At 34.6% G+C, this 20,977-nt stretch overlaps 1 protein-coding gene across 5 annotated transcripts in view; it reads left to right on the top strand.

The window, feature by feature from the left end:
* The window catches only part of STPG2 (sperm tail PG-rich repeat containing 2), a 617,593-nt gene that overhangs the window by 143,385 nt on the left and 453,231 nt on the right, over window positions 1–20,977 (top strand). For all 5 annotated transcript variants that reach the window (XM_059923912.1, XM_059923909.1, XM_059923910.1 and 2 more), the window contains one exon: window positions 9,794–9,886. In XM_059923912.1, coding sequence (XP_059779895.1) covers window positions 9,794–9,886 — 93 coding nt within the window. The remainder of the gene's footprint in view (window positions 1–9,793; window positions 9,887–20,977) is intronic.

Raw genomic sequence — 20,977 nt, 5'->3', positions numbered from 1 at the left:
TACCATCTTAACCATTTTTAAGTGTTGATATAAGTATATTTTAAATGCATAATGAATGTTAGTAGTTTTTAGAATACTTGTATATTTTTAAAATGTACTAGAAGTTCATTATTCTGAGTAACATTATATTCAGATAAAACAACTTATTAAAATTATATTTCAAGAAAAAAATTTTAAAAAGCCCTCATTATAAATAGTCTTTATTCTCTATTGCAGATATTGAGACAGTATAGCACAGTGATTATGAGCATGATCTCTGGTGGCAGAGTTTGTGAGAATATTTTCTTGCTTTGTCACTGACCTTGTGAAATTTATTTGAACTCTTTATGCCTTAGTAATATGGAGATCATAATAGAACATACCTCAAAACATTATTATGAATACTAAATGAATCAGTACATGTAAAATAATTTAAATAGCTTTTGGCACATGGTAAAGACTCAGTAAGTCTTGTTATTATTATTGACAATTAAAAACTACCCATAGGTATAACTCAGACACTAGTAGTTTATATAAAATTTGAGAAACTATAATCAAGAGTGAAAGATACACCCTTAAAACATATGAGTTTTAAAAATCCAGTCTGATAAGCTTTGTGTTTAACAGTAGTATTAATCCATTTATAGTTAATGTGATTACTGATATATTTGTGAGTATATGAACCATATTATTTCATATATTCTATCAGCCCGCTTGTTTTAGCATTTTTTCTTACCTCACCTTCTTTTTTGAATTAATCAAATATTTTATATTTTTCCATTTCATCTACCTCTATTACATTTTTCTTATGCATTGTTTTACTATTCTTTTAGTAGTTACCATAAAAATTACAATATACATCCTTTACTTTTTGCAGTCCAATTAAAAGGATTACTTTTACCACTTTCCCAATAATGCTAACTTAGAACATTTTAGCTCTGTTTTGCTATCTCTTATTTTTGTTTAATTATTGTCATATATTTTAAGTTTCCTTATATTTAAACTGTTTGAATATTATTGTTTCGTATAGTCAATATTTCTTCACACATTTAACCTTTCTGTTGTGCTTCATTTCTTTCTGCATTTCCATATGGAATCATTTTTCCTCTGCCTGAAAAACTCCCTATGTCATTTTTTATTTTGGGGACAAAGATTTCTATCTTGGTAGTTATTTTCTTTCAGCACTTTAAACATGTTATTCTATTGCTTTAGGCCTTATGTGATTTCTATTGAGAAGTAAGTTGTCATACTTATTGTTTCTCTTTTGAAAGCAATTATTATTATTATTATTTGGTCTTTGTATTTTATGTGTCAAGAGTGTGGTTTTCTTTTTTTTAATTAATTTTTGTTCATTCAACATTGCTTTACAATGTTGTGTTAGTTTCTCCTTTACAGCAAAGTGAATCAGCTATATGTATACATATATCCCCTCTTTTTTTTTTTTTTAATGTCTGAAACATTTATATTAACATATTTCCATACAAATAACCCAATGAAAGTTTAGTATTAGTTGTTTTGTTTGTTTGGTTTTTTATACTGCAGGTTCTTATTAGGCATCAGTTTTATACACATCAGTGTATACATGTCAATGCCAATCGCCCAATTCAGCACACCACCATCCCCACCCCACTGCAGTTTTCCCCCCTTGGTGTCCATATGTCCGTTCTCTACATCTGTGTCTCAACTTCTGCCCTGCAAACCGGCTCATCTGTACCATTTTTCTAGGTTCCACATACATGCGTTAATATACGATATTTGTTTTTCTCTTTCTGACTTACTTCACTCTGTAGGACAGTCTCTAGATCCATCCACGTCTCAACAAATGACTCAATTTCGTTCCTTTTTATGGCTGAGTAATATTCCATTGTATATATGTACCACAAATTCTTTATCCATTCGTCTGTTGATGGGCATTTAGGTTGCTTCCGTGATCTGGCTATAGTAAATAGTGCTGCAATGAACATTGGGGTGCATGTGTCTTTTTGAATTACGGTTTTCTCTGGGTATATGCCCAGTAGTGGGATTGCTGGGTCATATGGTAATTCTATTTTTAGTTTTTTAAGGAACCTCCATATTGTTCTCCATAGTGGCTGTATCAATTTACATTCCCACCAACAGTGCAAGAGGGTTCCCTTTTCTCCACACCCTCTCCAGCATTTGTTGTTTGTAGATTTTCTGATGATGCCCATTCTAACTGGTGTGAGGTGATACCTCATTGTAGTTTTGATTTGCATTTCTCTAATAATTAGTGATATTGAGCATCTTTTCATGTGCTTCGTGGCCGTCTGTATGTCTGCTTTGGAGAAATGTCTATTTAGGTCTTCTGCCCATTTTTGGATTGGGGTGTTTGTTTCTTTAATATTGAGCTGAATGAGCTGTTTATATATTTTGGAGATTAATCCTTTGTCCGTTGATTCGTTTGCAAATATTTTCTCCCATTCTGAGGGTTGTCTTTTCGTCTTGTTTATGGTTTCCTTTGCTGTGCAAAAGCTTTGAAGTTTCATTAGGTCCCATTTGTTTATTTTTGTTTTTATTTCCATGACTCTAGGAGGTGGATCAAAAAAGATCTTGCTGTGATTTATGTCAAAGAGTGTTCTTCCTATGTTTTCCTCTAAGAGTTTTATAGTGTCCAGTCTTACATTTAGGTCTCGAATCTATTTTGCATTTATTTTTGTGTATGGTGTTAGGGAGTATTCTAATTTCATTCTTTTACATATAGCTGTCCAGTTTTCCCAGCACCACTTATTGAAGAGACTGTCTTTTCTCCATTGTATATCTTTGCCTCCTTTGTCATAGATTAGTTGACCACAGATGCGTGGGTTTATCTCTGGGCTTTCTATCTTGTTCCATTGATCTATGTTTCTGTTTTTGTGCCAGTACCATATTGTCTTGATTAATGTAGCTTTGTAGTAGAGTCTGAAGTCAGGGAGTCTGATTCCTCCAGCTCCGTTTTTTTCCCTCAAGACTGCTTTGGCTATTCGGGGTCTTTTGTGTCTCCATACAAATTTTAAGATGATTTGTTCTAGTTCCATAAAAAATGCCATTGGTAATTTGATAGGGATTGCATTGAATCTGTAGATTGCTTTGGGTAGTATAGTCATTTTCACAATGTTGATTCTTCAAATCCAAGAACATGGTATATCTCTCCATCTGTTGGTATCATCTTTAATTTCTTTCATCCGTGTCTTATAGTTTTCTGCATACAGGTCTTTTGTCTCCCTAGGTAGGTTTATTCCTAGGTATTTTATTCTTTTTGTTGCAATGGTAAATGGGAGTGTTTCCATAATTTCTCTTTCAGATTTTTCATCATTAGTGTATAGGAATGCAAGAGATTTCTGTGCATTAATTTTGTATCCTGCAACTTTACCATATTCATTAATTAGCTCTAGCAGTTTTCTGGTGGCAGTTTTAGGATTCTCTATGTATAATATCATGTCATCCGCAAACAGTGACAGTTTTACTTCTTCTTTTCCAATTTGTATTCCTTTTATTTCTTTTTCTTCTCTGATTGCCGTGGCTAGGACTTCCAGAACTATGTTGAATAATAGTGGTGAGAGTGGACATCCTTGTCTCGTTCCTGATCTTAGAGGAAATGCTTTCAGTTTTTCACCATTGAGAATGATGTTTGCTGTGGGTTTGTCATATATGGCCTTTATTATGTTGAGGTAGGTTCCCTCTACGCCCACTTTCTGGAGAGTTTTTATCATAAATGGGTGTTGAATTTTGTCAAAAGCTTTTTCTGCATCAATTGAGATGATCATATGGTTTTTCTTCTTCAATTTGTTAATATGGTGTATCACATTGATTGATTTGCGTATATTGAAGAATCCTTGCATCCCTGGGATAAATCCCACTTGATTGTGTTGTATGATCCTTTAAATGTGTTGTTGGATTCTGTTTGCTAGTATTTTGTTGAGGATTTTTGCATCTATATTCATCAGTGATATTGGTCTGTAATTTTCTTTGTTTGTAGTGTCTTTGTCTGATTTTGGTATCAGGGTGTTGGTGGCCTCATAGAATGAGTTTGGGAGTGTTCCTTCCTCTGCAATTTTTTGGAAGAGTTTGAGAAGGATGAGTGTTAGCTCTTCTCTAAATGTTTGATAGAATTCACCTGTGAAGCCATCTGGTCCTGGACTTTTGTTTGTTGGAAGATTTTTAATCACAGTTTCAATTTCATTGCTTGTGATTGCTCTGCTTATATTTTCTATTTCTTCCTGGTTCAGTCTTGGAAGGTTAAACCTTTCTAAGAATTTGCCCATTTCTTCCAGGTTGTCCATTTTATTGGCATAGAGTTGCTTGTAGTAGGTCTCTTAGGATCTTTGTATTTCTGCGGTGTCTGTTGTAACTTCTCCTTTTTCATTTCTAGTTTTATTGATTTGAGTCCTCTCCCTCTTTTTCTTGATGAGTCTGGCTAATGGCTTATCAATTTTGTTTATCTTCTCAAAAAACCAGCTTTTAGTTTTATTGATCTTTGCTATTGTTTTCTTTGTTTCTATTTCATTTATTTCTGCTCTGATCTTTATGATTTCTTTCCTTCTACTAACTTTGGGTTTTGTTTGTTCTTCTTTCTCTAGTTTCTTTAGGTGTAAGCTTAGATTGTTTACTTGAGATTTTTCTTGTTTCTTTAGGTAGGCTTGTATAGCTATAAACTTCCCTCTTAGAACTGCTTTTGCTGCATCCTATAGGTCTTGGGTCGTTGTGTTTTCATTGTGATTTGTCTCTAGGTATTTTTTGATTTCCTCTTTGATTTCTTCAGTGATCTCTTGGTTATTTAGTAACGCATTGTTTAGCCTCCATGTGTTTGTCTTTTTTACGTTTTTTTCCCTGTAATTCATTTCTAATCTCATAGCATTGTGGTCAGAAAAGATGCTTGATATGATTTCAATTTTCTTAAATTTACTGAGGCTTGATTTGTGACCCAAGATGTGATCTATCCTGGAGAGTGTTCCGTGCGCACTTGAGAAGAACGTGTAATCTGCTGTTTTTGGATGGAATGTCCTATAAATATCAATTAAATCTATCTGGTCTATTGTGTCATTGAAAGCTTCTGTTTCCTTATTTATTTTCATTTTGGATGATCTGTCCATTGGTGTAAATGAGGTGTTAAAGTCCCCCACTATGATTGTGTTACTGTCAATTTCCTCTTTTATGGCTGTTAGCAGTTGCCTTATGTAGTGAGGTGCTCCTATGTTGGGTGCATATATATTTATAATTGTTATATCTTCTTCTTGGATTGATCCCTTGATCATTATGTAGTGTCCTTCTTTGTTTCTTGTAACATTCTTTACTTTAAAGTCTATTTTATCTGATATGAGTATAGCTACTCCAGCTTTCTTTTGATTTCCATTTGCATGGAATATCTTTTTCCATCCCCTCACTTTCAGTCTGTATGTGTCCCTAGGTCTAAAGTGGGTCTCTTGTAGACAGCATATATATGGGTCTTGTTTTTGTATCCATTCAGCAAGCTTGTGTCATTTGGTTGGAGCATTTAATCCATTCACGTTTAAGGTAATTATCGATATGTATGTTCCTATGACCATTTTCTTAATTGTTTTGGGTTTGTTTTTGTAGGTCCTTTTCTTCTCTTGTGTTTCCCACTTAGAGAAGTTCCTTTAGCATTTGTTGTAGAGCTGGTTTGGTGGTGCTGAATTCTCTTAGCTTTTGCTTGTCTGTAAAGCTTTTGATTTCTCCATCAAATCTAAATGAGATCCTTGCTGGGTAGAGTAATCTTGGTTGTAGGTTCTTCCCTTTCATCACTTTAAGTATATCATGCCACTCCCTTCTGGCTTGTAGAGTTTCTGCTGAGAATGCAGCTGTTAACCTTATGGGCGTTCCCTTGTATGTTATTTGTCGTTTTTCCCTTGCTGCTTTCAATAATTTGTCTTTAGTTTTTGCCGTTTTGATTACTATGTGTCTCGGTGTGTTTCTCCTTGGGTTTATCCTGTATGGGACTCTCTGCACTTCCTGGACTTGGGTGGCTATTTCCTTTCCCATGTTAGGGAAGTTTTCGACTATAATCTCTTCAAATATTTTCTCTGGCCCTTTCTCTCTCTCTTCTCCTTCTGGGACCCCTATAATGCGAATGTTGTTGCGTTTAATGTTGTCCCAGAGGTCTCTTAGGCTGTCTTCATTTCTTTTCATTCTTTTTTCTTTATACTGTTTCTCAGCAGTGAATTCCACCATTCTGTCTTCCAGGTCACTTATCCGTTCTTCTGCCTCAGTTATTCTGCTATTGATTCCTTCTAGTGTAGTTTTCATTTCAGTTATTGTATTGGTCATCTCTGTTTGTTTGTACTTTAATTCTTCTAGGTCTTTGTTAATCATTTCTTGCATCTTCTCAATCTTTGCCTCCATTCTTATTCCGAGGTCCTGGATCATCTTCACTATCATTATTCTGAATTCTTTTTCTGGAAGGTTGCCTATCTCCACTTCATTTAGTTGTTTTTCTGGGGTTTTTTCTTGTTCCTTCATCTGATATATAGCCCTCTGCCTTTTCATCTTGATTATCTTTCTGTAACTGTGGGTTTTGGTCCACAGGCTGCAGGATTGTAGTTTTTCTTGCTTCTGCTGTCTGTCCTCTGGTGGTTGAGGCTATCTAAGAGGCTTGATGGGAGGCTCTGGTGGTGGGTAGAGCTGACTGTTGCTGTCTCCCCTCTTTTTTTGATTTCCTTCCCATTTAGGTCATCATAGAGCATTGAGTAGAGTTCCCTGTGCTATACAGTATGTCCTCAGTTATCTAATTTATACATAGTAGTGTATATATGTCAATCCCAATCTCCTAATTCACCCCACCCCCCCTTTCCCCACTTGGTGTCCATATGTTTGTTCTCTACATCTGTGTCTTTATTTCTGCTTTGCAAATAAGTTCATGTTTACCATTTTTCTAGATTCCACATATAAGTGATATTATACAATATTTATTTTTCTCTTTCTGACTTACTTCACTCCGTATGACAGTCTCTAGGTGCCTCCATGCCCCTGCAAATGGCACAATTTTGTTCCTTTATATGGCTGAGAAATATTCCATTGTATATATGTACCACACCTTCTTTATCCATTCCTCTGTTGATGGACATTTACGTAGCTTGCATGTCCTGGCTATTGTAAATAGTGCTGCAATGAACATTGGGGTGCATGTATATTTTCAAATTATGGTTTTCTCTGGGTATATGCCCAGGAGTAGGATTGCTGGGTGATATGGTATGTTTACTTGCTTGAGGTTTGCAGAACCTTTGAATCTCTGGTTTGAGGTCTTTCATAAATTTTAAACAATTCTTGACTATTATATGTTCATATATTTCTTCTGTTACATTCTTTCCTGCTTGTCTTTCTGGGATGCTAATAAATATATATGTTACACCTATGCCCCATACCCCCAGCATATCTTATAAGCCCTCTGTATTATCCCTCCTTTTTCTCTTTGTGGTTCAGTTAGGTATTTTCTACAGAGCTATCTTTCAATTCACAAAATTTTTTTTCGACTGTTTCAAATGCTATTAAATCGTTCTATTGAGTTCTTAATTTCAGATATTCTGTTTTTCAGTTCTAGAGTGGCCATTTAATTATTTCTTATGATTTCACTTCTCAGGAGGAAGTCTTCATGATTTCAAGCATTTTTTTTCAAAAATTTTCCCCCTATGTTTTCTTGAACAAATTAATCTTAGTTATTTTAAAGTTCTGTCTGCTAACTCCAATATCTGGATCACCTGTGGCTCTGTTGTTATTTTCTGTGATTTTTTTCTCTTGATATTTGATCATGCATGTCTGTCTTTTGGCATGTCCCATAATTTTTAATAGAGTGCTAGATATTGTATATAATACAGAGACTTTAATGGTGTTATCTTCTGCTAGAGAGATTTCATACTTGTTCTGCAAAGCAGATAGAAATCAAAGGAGATCACCTTAATTTAGTCATGGCTGTGGCTATTACAGTTTTTCTAGGGCTTAGTTTACCTCTTTTTTGTTCATTTTTATAAAGTATTGTTCTCTGGGGATTTCAACTGTGAGCCTGACATGTTTAACCATCCCCACCCCTGTGTTCTGAACTGTAATCTTTAATGACTCTGTGTTTCAGAGTTTTAACTTAGAGTTTTAGTGTCACCTTGCTCCTCACCCCTTTGCAAACATCTTGATAGGGAAACAGACCATGTACTTTGAGGTTCCTCAAATCTGCAGTTTTGTTATGTGGCCCAACAAGACCACAACAAGCTTATTTTCCAACTCCTTAATGGCAACCCTCTGCCAGGTCTAAACCCAGATTCTTTCTCTGTTGCCTGTTTATCAGCAAATGTCCCAGGAAAAAAGCATCTGCAGATTGATCACTAAATTTTCAGAGGTTCTGTCCTCTTCAGAATCTTAGCCCCCTTGTCTTTACTGGCAGTTCATAGAGTTGGAAGCATTCATAGCCCTATGAAGACTTTAAAAATAGAATTTTGTTGTATTTTGTCTGGATTTATAACAAATAAATCATATTTATAACAAATAAAAAATCTGGATTTTATTTCGTTATATTTTATATGGATTTATTTGGAAAAAATGTGATCTTCTGCAAACTACTCATTCCCTCTAAAGCCAAAGTCATTTCTTGAGCTTGTTAACTTCTACTCTTAAACAGGAAAAATTGCAAAACGCTTTTGAACTTATTTCATAATTTCTAATACCACATACATGATAATAATAAAATTATTATGAAAGTAAATTATTTTTCAGCTTCAATAAATTTAAAAATCACATGAAGTAATAATGATGGCTCAGATGCTCTATATTTGAAGGATTTCACATTTCTACATGATGTGAAACCGTGATTTTTTCTGTTTGTGAAAGTGATAGAATCTACCTATTTTCTTTTGAGTGGCTTTGTAGGAATAAAACATGAGGAAAAGAGAAGCATCAACTTCAGCATTTAGGGTAGTGAAGCATATAGTTTCAAAGATACAGTATGTGAGAGATGATTTTTTTAGTAGATCAGTGTTCCTGAAAAAAAAGAACAAAGAAAGAAATACCTAGCTATTCTTCTAGGTGTTAAATCCTAAAGTATTAAATATGAATATCAAATTCTGAAATAAAAACAGTGAAGTGTATAAAAATGGGAAAATAAATCCTCATGCTTCTTGTATATACAAAGAATGTTACTACTGGTTATATGGTTTAAATTATTAAATGAATACAAATGGCTAAATTGTATAATAAATCAGAAGGAATATAATATCACAAGGATTAATAATTGCTCATTAAATTTTTAGATTATCAGCTTCCTCTAGCCTATTAATTTGCATCTTCACTGCATATAAGGAATTATGATGTTTAAGAGAGTGTGGATCATTTTGCTTAGAAAATTTATTAATCCAGGATTGCCATATAATCAATTTAAATAGTTATTGTTAATATATTTCTATTTCATGTATTAATAATTAGTTATTAACAAATAATACTGTATAATTGACCAAATATCTTATATATTTTTGACATTACAACCTGCTAGTTATGAATCAGGACAAGAATTGGTTCTGAATTTGATATTAAAGTATAGCTGATAACTTGCCCCTAATATGTTTAAATAATGTATGCAGATCCATCTTACTTTCATAGAGGTTCATGTAATCAACCCTTTTCCCATTTTAATATCTCATTGATTTAATGTCTTTTACTATATACCATTTAAAAGTTTTTTAAAGTAAATATATGTATATCTCTGTTTAGTGACAGAGCCATATTAATAAGCTTATTGCAAATGTATTAATCATGACCTTTGTATTGATAAAAATAAAATAAATGATATACTTCTTCTTTCAAAATATTTTTTTGGAATTCACAGGTCCGTGGAATTTCTGATGAACTACCTAACTTGGCTAACCGATATGCTGCTTTCTCGTCAAGAACAGAAAGAACTACTAAAGTATCAGATATGGTAAGAAGGCTTTTCTATGACCAAATGTATTTGTAATCTAGGAATCATGGAGGAGACTGAATAACATAAACATTATATTAGGACCTGAGAGAGGTACCTGGTAGCCTGCCGTAATATCTTCAGCTAGTATGATACTTCCATATTTTTAAAGTTCAATGAAATTCTTGAAGCTAAGCAGAAGTCTAGCATTTCTCTGTGAGAAAAATATTATGTGGAACATCTCCTTAAGGGTCAGAGAGCGTTCATTAGGCCATATAGACAAACTCAACTTGTGTTGTATATGAAGTGGAAGGTTTGTTTACTTTAGGTTCAACTCAGTTTCCTCATAAGTGCAAATATTTTCCCTTTTCAGTTTGAATCTATCTTGAGACTTAAGACTTTTCAGTGACATTTTTTTATCCCTGTTAATCTGTATTTTAAATTGTGTTGATAAGAATTTTGCTACCTCAATTTCCATTTTTTATAAATAACTAATATTGAATAAATTAAAATAAGTAAAGCATGTGAAATTTAAAACTGTATACTTAACTATTTTATTCAGATTAAACTTATTAAAAGATCAAAGTAAAATTTAAAGATAAAAGGTTAGACTTATGTGTACAGGTATTGTTAAAATAAATTTTTATAGAAATTGGACTGTTATTATAAGATATTATTAGTAACAAATGACCAAAACAGGATCATTAACCAGGTCTTAAAATGTAGCCAGTCAACCGAGAAGCAGAATTGCTGAACTAAAATTCTACTAGGTACACAATGCCAAGAGTTCATTTACAGTGTTTTCAATGGTGAAGTAAATGGTACAAGATTAGGAAGAACTCATGTAAATAAAGTACAAATGCAGTGCTAGTTAAGTTAATACAGCTGTGAATATCTAGGAAATCATAGGAATTAGATTAATTTGATGAGAGTCATTAAGGAAGGGACTTATTTTTTTTCTGAGACATTAATTGACTGAATCTGAGAGATGGAGTCAAAATTAACATCAGGTTCTATGAGACTTTGTAGCTATAAGTTCAAAAGACAGTTTAGAATCATCTAGCAGTGTCTTGACATTTAAGAGATTCTCATAATTGTTAAATAAATGTGTTGTTTTAGTAGATTATTTATTCATCTTGAGGAATTTTAGGGTTGTGTTGTGTTTCTCAAGTGAATCATTGTCATACACACCTTTGGATCCATTGTGAAGTACGTCATAAGTAATTTATTACTAATATAACGCTTTTTAGCTTAGGAATATTTAGAATGGAATTGTAGTTATTTCTCTTGTAATATAGTAGCTACTAGGAAAAAACAATGCAAATTTCTGAAGGTACCCATAGGAATGCACATGTATAAGTTACACTTTATGTTTGTAGTGAAAAAAGATGATAGAGATCTGTTCTAAAAGAAGATGAGTTGCCTACCAATTGTTTTTACCTAACTTACATTTTCCTCTTTTATCTTTGTCTCTCACTGCATCTGGAAATTCCTTTTTATTATTTATTTATTTATTTATTTATTTATTTATTATAATTTTTATTGGGGTATAGTTGATTTACAATGTTGTGTTAGTTTCAGGTGTACAGCAAAGTGAGTCTGTTATACATATAGGTATATCCACTCTTTTTTAGATTCTTTTCCCGTATAGGCCATTACAGAGTATTGAGTAGAGTTCCCTGTGCTATACAGTAGGTTCTTATTAGTTGTCTATTTTATATATAGTAGTGTGTATGTGTCAATCCCAATCTTCCAATTTGTCCCTCCCCCCGCCGCATACCGTCTGGTAACCATAAGTTTATTTTTTACATCTGTAACTCTATTTCTGCTTTGTAGATAAGTTCATTTATAGCCTTTTTTTAGATTCCACATATAAGCAATATCATATGATATTTGTCTTTCTCTGTCTGACTTCACTTAGTATGATAATCTCTAGGTCCATCCATGTTGCTGCAAATGGCCTTATTTCACTCTTTTATTGGCTGAGTAATATTCCATTGTATGTATGTACCACATCTTCTTTATCCATTCCTCTGTCGATGGACATTTAGGTTGCTTCCATGTCTTGGCTATTGTGAATAGAGGTGCAGTAAACATTGGGGTGCATGTATCTTTTTGGATTATGGTTTTCTCTGGATGTATGCCCAGTAGTGGAATTCCTGGATCATATGGTAGCTCTATGTTTAGTTGTTTAAGGAACCTCCATACTGTTCTCCATAGTGGCTGTACCAGTTTACATTCCCACCAAAAGTGTAGGAGGGTTCCCTTTTCTCCACACCCTCTCCAGCATTTATTGTTTGTAGATTTTTTGATAGCATTGTCTTTTTTTCCCCTCAAGAAACACTTGCATTTAAAAGGATTGGTTGGGACTCAGCTAACCCAAGAAGCGAAATAGTTTAGTCACATAGAATTCTTTGGTTTTTGAATCCCTTCTATAAATTCAAACTTCAAACATGTGGGTGTATGATATGTATCTAGTGAAAAATTCAAATTATTGATCTCAAACTTTTAAAATAATGGAATTAATTTTATAATTTTCACATCAAATAAAAATATTACAAAATTTACCTCCTATGTATTTACATTTTATATATATGGATATGCTGCAATCTTGAAGGTGGGCGTGTAGTTTAATTTTCAACATGTTACATAAAAGTTTTACATAAAAATATTTGAAAATCCAGACTTCTGGTTTCATGTGAAAGACAGAGCATATATATACATCTCCTTTCTTTTTACAAGGTCCCAATGAAATAACTTTTTTTAAAACTATGATATAAGCATTAGTTGAATATAAAAAGACAAAGAGATTGAAAATATTAATGGAGGCTAGACACAAGCCAAACATCTGATTATTAGGCATTCCAGGAGCAGAATGCTAGGATGGTAGTTGGGAGTATTTGATGTAAAAATCAGTAAGTTATCTTGAACAGAAAAAACACATGTCTTCAGTTAGAAGAGCTCAACAAAATACCATAGAGGACACATTTTCAAAGACATGTATTCTTCTCACATTCTTTTGCGTTTTCAGAAGACTAGAAATAAAGAAAATACCCTTGAAGCTTCCACAGAGAAAAGTAACTGGGTCACCTACAATGGGATGAGAAACATACTGATATCAACACTTTCTCAGCAGCATTAGAGACATTTCAGAACTAGGAAATGGTGGGATAATATTTTCTAAGATTTCTAAGAGGAAATAATTTTGGATAAAGAATTCTGCCTCTACCCAAAATTTCAATTAAATGAATCAAGAAAATAATTTTCTGACATGCAAGAGCTTGGAAAGTTTAGTACCTTCACAACCCCATATGTGAAGATACTCGAGCAAAAAAAAAAAAAAAGGAAATAAGAGAAACGTGACATAAACATATAAACATAGAGAAGAATAGAAACTCAGCATTTCTGGGTGAAGTAGAGAAAAGTGGAAACAAATTAATAAAGAAGGCCTTTTTAGTTCATGCTTGGGACATTCTTCAAGAGTCTGGGGTTTTGTGACCACAGCATTTTATTTACTTCTCTATGTGTTTGGCTGCACTAGTTGGTTCACTGGGGAATCATCATGATATTCTAAATGCTGTTTTCATATTGTTGATTTGAAATCAATCTATACACATTGCAGAAGATTTAATTATAGTACAACAATATAAATATTAGAAATCTTAATATCATTAATAAAATAATAAAATCAAGAGGTGAAAGGTAGGAGGCAGTGAAATATGGCAGATCTCTTATTTCATAGTGCAGAGTTAACAGGTATTGTCAAAAATTGACAAATTACAGTATAAGTCCTTATATTAAATTTGTAATGGTAAATACAAAAAAACCCCACACACCTCAAACTGAAAAAACCCAGTTACTATTAAAATGAATTATTTCTGGGAATGGAACCAAGGAGAGGTCAAGGAGGACAATTTTACCATTTATTTTAGATACTTGTATATGATTTGATTTTTATTCATGATGTGACGATATTATTTTAAAATAAAAGTAAAAATAATACTCCTGAGTTTATGAAGAGCACGCATTTGGAATGGCATTATGACATACTGGTGCCTGTACTGACTCATTCTCTGCAAACAACCAAAATTCTAGATAAAATAGAAGCAAAACATATTCACGACTGCTTCCATGATTTAGAAAGAGAGGAGTACACAGGCTAAGTTAAGGAGGGGCCCAGAGTGGCAAGTAGAGCACTGAAGCCAACTCTTACCCTGAGGACATTTGCCAAACTAGGTGACCTTGAGTTTTAATTTGTATAGCCTCAGAGACCTCCAGAGAAAGAGAGCCTAAGACTCTCTCACAGTGATTAGTCTCAAAAAGATTCTTAATATGGTTAAGACTCCAGAGGGCAACCTAGGCAGGTTAGGAGTGAAATGCAAATAAATCTCCCCTTCATACACACCAAAGGACTTTAAGGAAGATTGTTAGTGTTGAACTTTTTGGTGTTGAATGTGTATTAGGGGAATCACCCCTGAGATCCTGTTACATTTCACCTTCATTTAATGGGGTGAATTGTTAACACAAAATACCTGTCTGTTACAGATATTAATGAAATTAATTTTATTAATAAAAATAAGAGCTAATGCTTATAATGTGCCTGTTCTGTGCCAGGGACCATTTCAAATGTATATTAATTCATCTGAGTACTATAATAATGGCCATCTTTAAAAATGTGGAAACTGAGTTTAAAGTCTTTAAATGGCAGTCAGAATTCACACCGAGGCAGTCCATCAATAGAATCCACTCTTTTAAGGGTCTTTCTGTGTTACTCCCCTCTGGGTTGAAGAATTAGGCTTAACTAAAATAAATATGACAATATAGTAAATGATTTTCGTGATTTAAAGCAAAAGAGATATGACTGTAAAGATCTCAGACATTATTATAAGGGATAGAACTTTTTTTTTTTAAATACAATTTCTGTTTAGCAGAAACTGATGAGGATTCAGCATCGTGAAACAGTAGTGAAGTTAATAACTTTCCTCTAGTTATTGAGACCAAAAATTAACTAATGACTATTTAGTGGAAAAATCACTGGAAGAATTTGATGTACTTTCTTATATTGAGGCATGGCTCAGAAAGGGGCCTCATTTGATTAGTGACAATTGGTCTCAAAAAATATAATAAAAAATTATACTAACATTTTATAAAAATTAACAAATGACTTGAAATATATTAGAATTATTTGCTGAACAGTTGCACTACAACTTTTATCACTTGATATATAGTTTTATAATACTTAGAGTTGAGAATGAAGGGAATTTTAAAAATAAATTTTGATATATATATTTATTTATCTATTAGTTTATATTCATTTGATTTGTTAAATATTTTGAATATCATCCCTGAATAAAGTTTAAGAGCAAAAGCTTTGGCATCAGAGAAATGCTTTTCTAGTCTATAAATCTGTTTCCTCAAATATTAAATAGTGATAATAAATTAAGTAGGTATAACCTGATAGGGTCATAGTAAGAACAAAGTATATTATTGCTTGCAACACTTATTTCATTGTGTTACCCACAGTAAGCTGTAAGCAAGTTAGCTATAAAAATTGTGAATGGCAGGGTTACGGCTCAGAGCTAAGTAAATCCCACTTCAAAGCCTATGCTCTCTTTTCATTATTTCATAATATGAATAAGGAGCCTCTATTAAAATATGGTAATGTCTTTTGCTTTTTACACTTCTTTGTAAGTGACATTCACCTTCCTCAACCAGAGGCACCCTCTGTTTTGCATGGTATTGCTATGTCAGGAATGCAAAGAGGCAGAAAGAATAAATGTTCAGTTTTTTACTTTGGAAACATTTCTTGAAGTTCTTTTCAGAGGCAGTAGTTGTGGGGGCCATGGCTTTATAATGGAGCTTTGAAAATAATGGGAAGTGTTTTCTAATTTTCACTTTCCTTTAAATATTCCAGAACTAGAGTTTGGCTAAGAGGTCCAACTTCTATATAAGTAGCTATTTAAGGATAATAAACAAGCTCAAAATCTTAGTAGCATATAATAAAAAGCATTTACTACTGACAAGTTTGCAGGTCTGCTAGAGAAGCTTACTTCAGGCTGCAGGTTTGCTGGGGAAGCTCTGATTCATGATGCCATTTGACTGGGGTGGCTCTCGGGACCGGTGGGGTAGCTGGAGTATGTTCTTTTCATGGTGATGGCAGAACTATAAGAATATTACTGTAAGAAAGAGAATAGGGAAATTGCAGGATAAGGGGATTTTCCTGCTACAGTGAATGAGAAAGCCCTTCCTAGATGGGAAGGCTAGAAAAGGATAGAGAAAGGTCGCAAAGCAAGGGATTTGAGATGTGAGCATGAGGCCAGCTTCATGCTCTCCCACATTGTGGGTGAACTCTGGTCAGACTGGGGGTTGGGTAGTAGTGGTGGAATACATGGAGACTCAGGTTAAGAAATCGCAGAATTACTGAAGTATGAATTCCACTTCGTATCTGAAAGCCTGGGAGGGTGCCTCCTTTCCTCATACTGGGTAGCTGCTGCAGACAGAAAAGTTATAATGGTATATTTAGGCAAAGAGGGCCTATATTACTCAGGGTTTAGTCAGGAGACAGAACCACACTAGTTATTTTGAAATAAAGTAATACAAGGAACTGTGGATATTGCAGAACTCAGAAAGGCAAAGAGGGAACACTAAGGTATCATGGAAGTAGTAACAAGCAATGCCACCATACTTAGGCCTGGGAAACAAAGGGAGTAGATTGGAATTATTAAAACTTAAAAGCTTGGAGAGACCTTTTGTTAATGTGATTCAAGTTTCTGAAGAGGAGCACAGCTCAGCTGGTGCTAGGTCTCAGGAGCTCAAAAGAAAGGTCCCCTGGGCCTGGGGCACAGATCTTTGGGATCCTGGAGATAGTAAAAAAAAAAATACGTATATTAGAAATGGATTTCAGCTGAAATCCATAAGAGTCAAAATTATTCTGACTAAAACCTATATTCTGTTACCCTCAGTCTTTCTTTCCTTACAGTATCTCACTGGAACAGCTGTGAAAATTTCGTAGATTTTTACATAGTTTTAAATGTTTATTTTATTGGCTGTTAGTTTGCTTGTTGGTATCTTATCATTCACCTAACCACTGGTAGAGGAGAGAACATTAAAGTGAATTTTCTTACTGCAAGTAAGGGATTTTAGGCAAATGATTTCTGACACACTGAAGAGTGAGTCGGTCACCGTGCACTTACATACTTCCTGTTCTTCCATTACATTTTAAAGTCTATAAATTTTTCACTTGTCTAACTTCATTAGTTCAGAAAAAGGCTTTGATATGCAAACAGCAAGAACAAGTGCTGCTGGATGCCATCTTCATTAAAGCATAGGAAGAATAGTGAAGGCAACTGCTAAGCAAAATACACTATGAGAAACCAGATTCTAGTAGCCTGCTTTTTGATTGTGTACAATTTCCTATCAGTACTTACACAGATTGTGAGAAGGATGCAGTTCTGCAGTTTTATATTAGTTATTTTTAATTGCCCTACATAAATATCAGAAGTAAATAATGTCATGAAGAAATTATTTTTTTTTAATTAATTAATTTTTGGCTGCGTTGGGTCTTCGTTGCTGCACGCGGGCTTTCTTTTTAGTTGCGGCGAGCAGAGGCTACTCTTTGTTGCAGTGTGCAGACTTCTCATTACGGTGGCTTCTCTTGTTGCGGAGCACGGGCTCTAGGTGCACGGGCTTCAGTAGTTTTGGCTCATGGGCTCAGTAGTTCTGGCTCGTGGGCTCTAGAGCGCAGGCTCAGTAGTTGTGGCGCGGGGGCTTAGTTGCTCTGTGTCATGTGGGATCTTCCTGGACCAGGGCTCGAACCCGTGTCCCCTGCATGGCAGGTGGATGAAGAAATGATTTTATCTTTACTCTTTGATAAAAAATTTTGCACTTTACTGTGTTTTGAGGATGAAATTTGTCCTAACTTTGAATATACCATGTTCATTTAAAGTGATCAACAGCAAAATGACTCATATTCTACATAACCTCTGAGACAATTTGTGGCATTCATCGCAATCTGATTCCTACATTTTATATCAGCCAGTCATTGTTTTATAGCTTATGTGAGAATTGAAAGACAGAAAACATGTTAAAAGTGATATGGAGATGACTAGTCAAGACCTTAACTCCATCATTTAAGTCCTTGATGCCAGCCTGACTATATATGCAATCCTACACATGGTGTAGTGATGGCATTAATACCATTGAAACCTCTATATAATAAATCCATGACTAATGAAACATGGCATTTAGAAATTGATTTCAAGTGTCTATCTTACTTAGGATGCACATATTCATGAGTTATAAACCCTGTTTCAGTACATTTAAATGTTTAAGAATTCATCTTTCTTTCAAAATTATCTCCACTGATGAAGAAAGCAATAGCCTGCAATGCTGCATTTATTTACAGAAATCTGATCTCACTGACATGGCTTTCATAGTCATCTTTTGACCAATTCAGAATATTAAACTTTTGAGTTAACTGATCATCATTATATACAAAAATATGTACTAATAGTCTTTCTGTTGGCATTTCTAGGGGCAAACAATAGTTCCATTCTATTATTACAAATATCTAAGAGAAAAGGCATTTTTCTACCACATAAATTTAAAATGTAACTACTAAGTATCATTATATTAGTATCATCATCACAAGTATTCAAGGAACAAATATGGAAAACTCTAACATTTTCATGTAAGTTTAAATGACATTGAGAGAAAAATAGTAAAAGAGGGGAAAGGAAAAAGGACAGAGATATGTGGAGGAGTATAAAGAAGAGAGATAATGGGAAGAAGTACTCATGTTGTAAAGTTTGAAAGGGTACAGAGTAACAGAAGAAAAAACTAAAGCAGAAACATGTTGGAAAACTTGCAACTAGATTCATTTGCTACTATGGGAAGGAACTGCTGCTTTGGGAATGAAGAAGCAGATCCAGTGGAAGAAATCCCTTCCTCTGCCAGCCTTTGTAAAGACCCTCTAGCACCTTCTGTCGGCCAAGCCCAACAGGGAGCCTTCTGACAAAGCACAAACAGGGTTTGCAGATTTCCAGATTCATACCTGGGACAGCAGATTAAAATCTGGTACATTTCACCACTTTGACTACTTAGCATCCAGATTCATCTTTCTACTCATATTTGGACTTACATGTAATATTCCAAACCACTCTATGTTTCTGCCTAAAACAGTACAACTGTCTTTCGTATGACAAAATTTTCTCAGTGTGCAAAATGAGGAGATACAAGTTTCCAACAGTGATTGTCTTCATCTCTGGGCAAATTTAATCATAGTCCCTCTAATACTTTGTTACCTAAATACTGTTATATATTGTTAAGTTAGAGTTGTTAACTGTTACCTAAATGCTAAATCATACACTGTTAATTTCAGTAAAACTTTTAGAAAATAAAAAGGTGAAGGCAAAGAGGGAAAATGCAAGTATAATTGTTAATGCATACGTATACACACACACACGGAAATTTATATGAATGGCTGTCACAATCCTCATTCTTAACTGGTCCAACGCTGTAAGTGATATTTCTGACTTCTTCCTTCTATCACCCTCTCCATGTTCTTTTGGCCAGCAACTGTTCAGGGTTTGTTGTCTGGTAGATGACCAAACCTTCATTTTTGAAGGCTGCGAATCCTCAGTGATCCTTCCTTTTCTTTTTTTTAATTGATGTAACTTTCCATCAGTTCTTAATATTGGAGATAGAAGTATTAAGAGGAATCCCAGAGAACACTCTGAGTTCTTCCTGCCCTCCCTGTGTAGCAGCAACTCAGATTTTACTTGTTAATTGTGACAAATCACCCCAGTCAGTGGAGTAACCTCTACCTTGTTTCAGTGGCACAGGTAGCCCCAGATACTAGTTGACAATCTTAATTTTCAACTCTGTAGAGCCAGAGTCGTGTCTCTAAGTGGAAGCATTCCTCCCTTGGGAATCAAGGCTTGTAAATGAGTCGAGCTCAAAGTTATGGAGATAAGAGGCAAAAATTTTGTGAGTGTGTTATCAGGTGAAACAATGAGAAGAGGTAATTGATGTATAATGCATATTCTGCATCATATATGCTGTCCTTTCAAGGTCTTGTCTCTCAATTGGCATCATAATTGAGTTTTCAGCAGCCCCTTCTGTTTGTTCTTTTAGGTCAGCTGCTTTTAAGTGGTGAGGGTATGTTACACATGGTGAATTCTATGAGCAAAAGCCCGTTACTACATTTCTTTTGCTGAAATGAGTTCCTTGACAGAAATAATGTTGTTTAGAATACGCTAAGAGTAAATAAGCCATTCTGTAAGTCCAAGGAGGGCAGTGTTGGCAAAAGAAATATTGGCAGGAGGACAAATGAGGTGCTTTCTTGCAGTGAGTTTTTTAAGGTTTTGGAGTCAAGGTTATGCTCGATTCTTAAAAGAAGAGTAAGTGTTCTATTCCCCCCAATTCTCTCAAAGAGTTTATTTATTTTTTACAAGGTCAAGTTATTCATTCTTAAATGTTTGTAAGAATTCACAGTTAAAACCTTCTGGACCCGATATTTTATTTGTGGGAAGGTTTTTAAGAAAAGATTCAATTCCCTTATCTACTAATCACGTGTTTCTGATGCTTTGGCATCTGGGCCTCGTTGACCCTGGGAAGACTGCCCCTTCCAGCATTAGGCAATTAATAGAAATAGCAAATGACTGTTTTGCAAACATGCCTTTTCTGTGCAGACTAGCCAATCCAGAGCTCACACTACCAACAAACTCTTCTCTGGGACTCTCATACTTGGAGCCAATACTCTTCTGCTCTAAGCACCCCAGGGCCAGGTACCAGACAACTAAAACACCTCCTTATGCCCCAGAGCCTGTTGAAATTATTCAAACTAGCCAATCCTAAGCCTGCTTACTCTGCCTCACCTGTTCCTTCCTGTGGAAACCACAGTAAAGGTTCTCACCCATCTTTTCCCCTCACTTCTTCGAACATGCCTCCCGACCAACCTGATGTTTCCCTGTGTGGCCCCATATGGCATGGCATACTTCCTCCTCCTGGGACGTGTGAGTCTAACAAACTCTCTTTTCAGTGGCAGTCATCTACTGATCTGTTGGCCTTGGCATACTTAAATAATAATCAAACCTTCATTTTTAAACACAA

This window comes from Balaenoptera ricei, chromosome 5 (genome assembly GCF_028023285.1).
Source record: "Balaenoptera ricei isolate mBalRic1 chromosome 5, mBalRic1.hap2, whole genome shotgun sequence".
Taxonomy (NCBI): Eukaryota; Metazoa; Chordata; class Mammalia; order Artiodactyla; family Balaenopteridae; genus Balaenoptera; species Balaenoptera ricei.
Note: the sequence above shows the minus strand (reverse complement) of the source record. Positions and strands in the feature narration are given on the sequence as shown.